General features: G+C 44.2%; 5 protein-coding genes across 5 annotated transcripts in view; 2 read left to right on the top strand and 3 right to left on the bottom strand.

The window, feature by feature from the left end:
• BDBG_06142 (uncharacterized protein) overlaps nucleotides 1–270 on the bottom strand; it is a gene marked incomplete at its 5' end in the record, with an annotated part of 1,015 nt that extends 745 nt beyond the window's left edge. The window contains one exon of the mRNA XM_002622916.2: nucleotides 19–270. Coding sequence (XP_002622962.1) covers nucleotides 19–270 — 252 coding nt within the window. The remainder of the gene's footprint in view (nucleotides 1–18) is intronic.
• Nucleotides 271–711: 441 nt separating this feature from the next.
• BDBG_06143 (uncharacterized protein) lies at nucleotides 712–1,601 on the top strand. The gene is made up of 2 exons (XM_002622917.2): nucleotides 712–858; nucleotides 912–1,601. Exons 1-2 carry the CDS (start codon nucleotides 828–830, stop codon nucleotides 1,310–1,312), a joined length of 432 nt encoding a protein of 143 aa, XP_002622963.1. The 5' UTR covers nucleotides 712–827; the 3' UTR covers nucleotides 1,313–1,601.
• Nucleotides 1,602–1,829: 228 nt separating this feature from the next.
• BDBG_17455 (uncharacterized protein) lies at nucleotides 1,830–2,189 on the bottom strand (the record flags this gene model as incomplete). Its single annotated transcript, XM_031725170.1, has 1 exon — nucleotides 1,830–2,189. The coding sequence occupies one exon, from the start codon at nucleotides 2,187–2,189 to the stop codon at nucleotides 1,830–1,832; it is 360 nt and encodes a 119-aa protein (XP_031579706.1).
• An 843-nt stretch (nucleotides 2,190–3,032) lies between these two features.
• On the bottom strand, nucleotides 3,033–5,529 carry BDBG_17456 (uncharacterized protein; the record flags this gene model as incomplete). The annotated part of the gene is made up of 3 exons (XM_031725171.1): nucleotides 3,033–3,817; nucleotides 3,881–4,513; nucleotides 4,569–5,529. 3 exons carry the CDS (start codon nucleotides 5,527–5,529, stop codon nucleotides 3,033–3,035), a joined length of 2,379 nt encoding a protein of 792 aa, XP_031579707.1.
• Nucleotides 5,530–6,222: 693 nt separating this feature from the next.
• BDBG_17457 (uncharacterized protein) lies at nucleotides 6,223–6,438 on the top strand (the record flags this gene model as incomplete). The annotated part of the gene is made up of 1 exon (XM_031725172.1): nucleotides 6,223–6,438. The coding sequence occupies one exon, from the start codon at nucleotides 6,223–6,225 to the stop codon at nucleotides 6,436–6,438; it is 216 nt and encodes a 71-aa protein (XP_031579708.1).
• Between the last annotated feature and the right edge of the window lie 478 nt (nucleotides 6,439–6,916).

A 6,916-nucleotide genomic window follows, 5' to 3' on the forward strand; every position in this document is an offset into this window, starting at 1 on the left:
AATCCGAGAGCAACTTACATCATTGACAGGAGCCAGGAAGTTTTGGCTAATTGCTGGTGGAGGAATCTGCGTCGCTGCAACTTCAATTGCACACTTCGGGGAGGAGTCTGTGACCAGCGGGGCCTGAGGATCCGAATCTGGAACAATGTGTTGAGAGTCGATTTGCCCGATCGCAAGTCTGGTATATAGCTGCAGGGTTAAGTTGATCGCATAGTTCCGCTTAAACTCCAGCCGGTAGCCGGCCATCGGGGCGCCAACAACGTGGATCATGGTTCCGCGATCCTGATCGGAAGCAGTAGGTACAAAAATCGCAAAATGGGCACGTTGGCTTGCCGCGTTGCGGTACGCGATAAGAGAAACGTTTCAAGGGGCCATTCCGAATGAAAACGAACTAGCAATTAGACAACTAGAGTTGTCGAGAAGGCGCGTGAGTTAAAGGCAGTGGAGGTAGATATAGCAAAGGACAAAGCAGAGGCTTGATGTTGGAGACTGTTCTTTCTTTCCATTCTCAAAGGAATCTGCGGCCTTAAATATTCCATTCGGGTCTTCTGAAAGGACGTAACCGCCCGTAACAGAGAATTAAAAATATCCAAGTATGGGTGCTTGCTGGAACAGGAGTCATCTGCCATCATAGTAGCGCTGACAAAAATCCTAAACTTGATCCGGGCTGCGGGAGAATTGATTGAGAGCGAATCGGCCATTATGGGGTGTGATCTGTTGAAACATTGTAATGCGGCGCAGCATCTCGATGCTGGCGATTGCTGTGAAGTCTCCGGGGTGTCGGCGAGCAACATCTGGAGTCTGAGCCAATAATGTGACCTTGTACTATGTCCAAAATCCAACTTAAGCGCCTTGTTGGTGAGTTCACAGGGGTTGAGGAGACCCGATTGGAAATACTCAAAAGTCAACAGCTTCTCTTTGCCGCAAGAACTCAAATTCGAGTCCTGCTACAGGCTCTAACGCACCAACTGATCAAGAATCGAGAGATGGAAAGAGCGCCAAATACAGAAGCGCTACTTATGAGACCTTCCTTGCCACCAAAGGCAGCTTTATGGCTGAATCTGAACTTGAAGTAACGGAAAGAAGCAAAGAGATTTGCAAAATGCTACTTGACGAGAAACAAACGATTCCCGAAGGCACGATATTTCAGAATGACCGATTCCGGAAGGCTTGCCAAAAGCTACAGAGTAAAAATGAATCAAGAGTTATTCAAGATATATCTCGGTTGATTGTGCCTGCGGCGGAGACATTAGCTACTTGTGGCGCTAAGAATCTGGAGTGTTTGGTTGAAAGATGTCTCGAATACTGCTAGCTTTCTTGTGCTGGAATAACTTAATTTTTGTGTCCTATTGTGATGGTGACGACTGGGGATACATATGGCCTACAAACAGCAAATTAAATCGGTAAGCCATTAAAGCTGAAAGCGTTGAGAGAGCTCACGATGATAGTGGTTGATTGTATTCAATCATCAGACATCGCTGGTCAGACATCAGTTGTTTGGCCTGATCATCCATTTTGCTGCGTTTAGATTTATTTATTTTCGCCATTCTCAAGACGCCTCTGGTTGTAATGTTTGATGTTGCAAAGTGATTGTAGCTTCCCAAAGCAAACTGAATGAATCGGGGCTTTCCAATCGACCGATAGCCATCACGTGACTACCACCTGATCGGGTGAGTGTTCTTTCTCTCAGGGAATACAACAATACATCTTGAAAGTAAATAAGGTTGTAAAAGAGCGTGAAATGAAGAGATGACTAGAGGATACGCATAAGAGAAGCATCGAGAGTCAAAATTAAGAAAATGTGTACTGATCAGACATGCGAGTGTGATTTATCTTAACTTAAGTTTTGATGTTATGAATCCCGCCGACCCCGCTGATCCCGCCTCGGGTGAGATGTTTGTTTCCTGATCAAGTTGAGAAGCAGCTGTCAGTGAATCGGAGTAAGTATCTAGAGAGGTCTCGAGATTCTGAAGACGCTTTTGAGCCGCCAGGTACCAGTGATAGTGAGTTTCAAAAACAGCCTTATAACCTCTAAGTGCTCTTGAGTACATCAATTTCGCATCGCTTAAGCGACCTTGATTCTCAAAGAGCATACCGTAACTATATGCAGTCTTAAGTGCAGGGAAATAAGATGTGATATTATGCAGTCCGAGCGCCTTCTCAAAGCCTTTCAGTGCGTGCTGATACATCTTCTCTGCCTTCACCAGCTTTCCCTGATCAGTATAGAGAGTGTCTAGATTATTAACAGTCTTGAGTATTGATATATGATCAGAATCTCATGTCTTCTCATAATCTTTCAGTGCATGCTGATATAACTTCTCTATCTCTGTCAGCTTTCTCTGATCAGTGTAGAGAAGACTCAGATTATTAACAGTGTTAAGTGTTAATATATAATCAGAGTCTTATATCTTCTCATAGTCTTTCAGTGCATGCTGGTATAACTTCTCTATCTCTGTCAGCTTTCTCTGATCAGTGTAGAGAAGACTCAGGTTATTAACAGTATCAAGTATTAATGTATGATCAGAGTCTCATGTCTTCTCTTTATCTTTCAGTGTATACTGATATAACTTCTCTGTCTCTGTCAGCTTTCTCTGATCAGTATAGAGAAGGCTCAGGTTATTAACAGTGTTAAGTATTGATATATGATCAGAGCCTCATGCCTTCTCATAGCCTTTCAGTGCACACTGGTATAACTTCTCTATCTCTGTCAGCTTTCTCTGATCAGTGTAGAGAAGACTCAGATTATTGACAGTATTAAGTATTAATATATGATCAGAGTCTCATATCTTCTCATAGTCTTTCAGTGCATGCTGATACAACTTCTCTATCTCTATTAGCTTTCTCTGATCAGTGTAGAGAAGACTCAGATTATTGATAGTATTAAGTGTTGATATGTGATCAGAGTCTCATGTCTTCTCTTTGTCTTTCAGTGCATGCTGATACATCTTCTCTGCCTCTGTCAGCTTTCTCTGATCAGTGTAGAGATTACCCAGGTTGTTGACAGTGTGAAGTGTTAATGTGTGATCAGGGCCTCATGTCTTCTCATAGTCTTCCAGTGCATGCTGGTACATCTTCTCCGCCTTTTCTAGGTTACCTCGATCGGACAACAGCACACCCATCATATGCAGTGCGTATGATATATCCTCGTTGACTTCTGCCTCTGTATTCACTGTTGTTCGCCCCATTCTTTCCATCCAGGACTCCGCGTGTGGAATAAGCTGCCGCTGCTTTGGGTGATATTCGGTTGTATACTCATCTGGAACTGCATATCCAATTATGAGGACTGCCAACCGCGATAGCTCTGCTTGTTGAAATTCGTTTTGTATGTGAAATGCCCATTGATGTACTACAGGGTGAGTACTGTGGGCAGAACTCCCATCTAGACTCTCGACCAAACAATAGCTCCGTAGAAGTCGAACTACTTTTAAAAATTTTACTTCGTCATCCGCGGTATGTTTTAGCCATGCCAACAAGTCTTCGGCCAATGCACGAGACCTATTCGCACTAGCTTGGAGAATCCAGAACGGCAGTGTTTTATGATCAAGATGGGCCCACAGCAGAAGAAGATTCGCTGCACCCTCGTTCTTAGCACGTATCGCATTATATGACACTGTCCACGTGGTGTTTATGCTGCGGTTCCCATAGCTTTTCAGCGGTGCCGTGTCTTCATTCCTCATCAGATCCTTCCACTGCTCTTTATATAGCCTAGTATACGTATTAAAGCTTATCCCGGTCTCGCTCATATAGGCCGCCGCCTGGGCTAAGGCTAGAGGTAGTCCGTCAAGCAGTTGAAGCAACTCGTCGCTGTCATTCGAATCTATACGCTCCGGTTAGAATTACACCATGCAACTATTAGATATGCATCATAAGACTGCCTTACCAAAGTCTTGGTTATACCACTTTCGAAAGATGGCACGTGCTTGGCTCATGTTGACGCTCCCCAAATGTAGAGTCTCGCCAAGCTGTTGCAGACTGGCAAGCCGCGTCGTGATCAGTACTGAACCATGGTCAGCATCTGGTATATAGTTGCTAATATCATACGCATCGCTATCAGTCTCTCGCTGTTGATAGTCGCGGTCTACGTTGTCGAATATAATTAGCCAGTGCTTGTTCTCCGTTCTGCTTAGCCACTCGATGGAATCACGAATTACGGTATCGATGTCGCTGTCTGTGCCAGAAAAGTATTTCCTGCTCGCCTCCGGAATCTGCCCTTGTGGAATGCGACTCGCAGAGTCAGCGATGCTTTGCTTCAGGCTATCTTCGCTGCTCCCATCCAACCAGAACACTGATGTGAACACTGCCTGGTGTTTCCTAGCAAACTCGACAGAAAGCTGAGTCTTGCCTATTCCGCCAAGTCCATGGAGCACTACTACTCGCTGCCGACAGCCTTCTGATTGAGGCTGTCCTTGTGGCATAAGAACTTGTTCCAAAGATCTCACCTCATCCAGCCTATCCACAAATCTACCTTGAGGAATGCCTTTGAGACTGAACGGGACTCGATACTTTTCGGAGTCTAACATGTCATTATTAGTAGTGTAACCACATCGCGATATGACAAGCACACCTACTGGTTATTCTGCCAGCTGCATCAGTCTTGGCGACTTCTTCTGCCGGTATGATCAGCAGCAATTCTTTAGTAGCTGCTGCTGCTGTCGCCGCCGCATACGGCTGCCAGCTCTTGTTCTCGTGCGAGTCGGCATAGTCGCAGATGCCACGAATCACCGCGCATGGAAATGTAATGGCCAGTCCGGCCGCCTCCATCTCGAAGCACAGCACTCCACCAAGCTCTGCGCTTATCCTGTCCCTGGTCCCACCGTCCTTCATCACCTGGTTGCCTGATGCGATTGTGCCATAATGAATCACCACCTCTTCGCTGCCTCGCTCAGCTCGCTCGATCATCATTTCCCTGTCACAACAGTTGCAAGTTTCGCCTCTAGCGTGATTGTATGTCGCCTCAAAGAGAAAGTCTGAGCCAGCTCTGATTCGTCTAAACTCTTGCAATCGGTCGAAAACCGACAGGTGCGTAGGAAGTGTGCTCAGGTGGCGGTGATGGTTCTCTCGCAACTTGGCGATCGCGTTAAGAAGCACCTTAGGCGGTGCATCGAGCGCGCCTGTTCTCGTTATCTGCCCATTTGGTCCCGTCTTACCAAAGTCGTACTGCACTACACCGCTGTGCTGCAGATGCGGGTGGCCAACCACCACGTCCCCAAGTCTGATGTCGGATACCGCTGACGGTACACCGCCGCCGATTCCAACCATCAGAGCAAAACGAATCGATGGGAACACAGCCGTTAATCGAGCTACAACGGCGGCTGCTGAGCTGTTTCCCATCTGGCCTGATGGGAGGCGGGCTATCACGACGTTATGGTCGCCTATCCGGCCGAAAACGTATTGGTCGATGTTGCTCCCATGGCTCCGAGGATCATCATGTTCCTCGTCGAGCATTTCTGCCGCTGCTGCCGACTCGATAGGCAGGGCAGAGACCCATGCCACGGTGTAGGCTGAGGGCGGGGGGCGCTGTCGGTTCATCGTTGAGGTGCAAAGGTTGGTAGAGGAAACAGTTCATGCTGCACAGAGTAGCTACTGACATGAACATGTCGAAGTTAATTTTAGTATATTAGGTCTTGACACCCCGCTTGTTTGCTTCTTTCATTTACGGGGTACCCGGATGTCAGGAAAAAGAGGTTATACACTACTGAACGCCACCAACATCATATTACTACAATATTTCTCATCATCATCAGCTTACTACAACACTCATCTAATACTTGCTTATGCTAGCTCTCTTGGCTCGCACATATATTTTACTATAAATAGCTCTATCTTTTGTATGAAATAGATAGATTAGATAGTGCATGGATAATATAACAAGCAGATCTTGATACACATAAGATTCATATGTCTTCAACATATTCATCTGTGACATCCATTCTGACAGTTATGAGCCTGGTAAGCAGCATCTGAAGAGAAGCATGATACACTGATCCCAATCCTCATTTGAATTTGACAACAATCATTTGAACTGAGATGATTGATCCTCAGTCATATACAGTCCGATCTACTCAATCATTATACTCAATTCCCAGTAAGCAGCATCTGAAGAGAAGCGTGATACATCAATCTCAATCCTCATTTGAATTTGACAATAATCATTTGAACTGAGACAATTGATCCTCATTTGTATACAGTCTGAAATACTCAACTGATATGATAGATAAGACAATGTCTAGTGCAACTGTACACCTTAGCATTTCTGAAGATTGGAAGCTTTGGTACAAGCATATACAAGAATATGTAAAGAACAAGAAGGTATCAGACTTCATCAATCTTGACAAACCTGATATCTTCTCTGAACTAGAAGAATCTCTGAAACCTAAGTGTTCAGAAGAAGCCACTGCAGAGGCTAAGATAGCATATAATATTAAGATCACTGTGTGAAAAATCAAATATATGAAATATGAGAAATTGAATGAAGATATGACAAAGATACAAGATGTCATATAAAGAACAGTGAATGTCACAGAGCTATAACATGTACACAGTGAGAATGATGATATGAAGAAGATTATCTGTTTATTAAGAGATTAACTCTCACTCATGACTGCAGACTATCAAGATAATGTGAGAACTCAATATCATGATCTCTGTAAAGTACTGAAAAACAGAGATATAGAGAAGTAGTTAAATGACTGATCACTCATTGAAGATGATATCAAAGAGACAGATATAGCTGAACAGTTCAACTTGAAGAAAGACTTCTTAAATGCAAACCTAGCTATTAATGCAGGTTATATACAAGTATGAGCAAAGAATGTCTGATATAATAAAGATGTCATATCTTTGATAGAGTTAGTTAAAGACTTTAAGAAAAGATATAGAGAAATGAGTATTCTCAAAAAAGATAAATCTATGAACT

The sequence above is a fragment of the Blastomyces gilchristii genome (assembly GCF_000003855.2).
Source record: "Blastomyces gilchristii SLH14081 genomic scaffold supercont1.15, whole genome shotgun sequence".
In the NCBI taxonomy this organism is placed as follows: Eukaryota; Fungi; Ascomycota; class Eurotiomycetes; order Onygenales; family Ajellomycetaceae; genus Blastomyces; species Blastomyces gilchristii.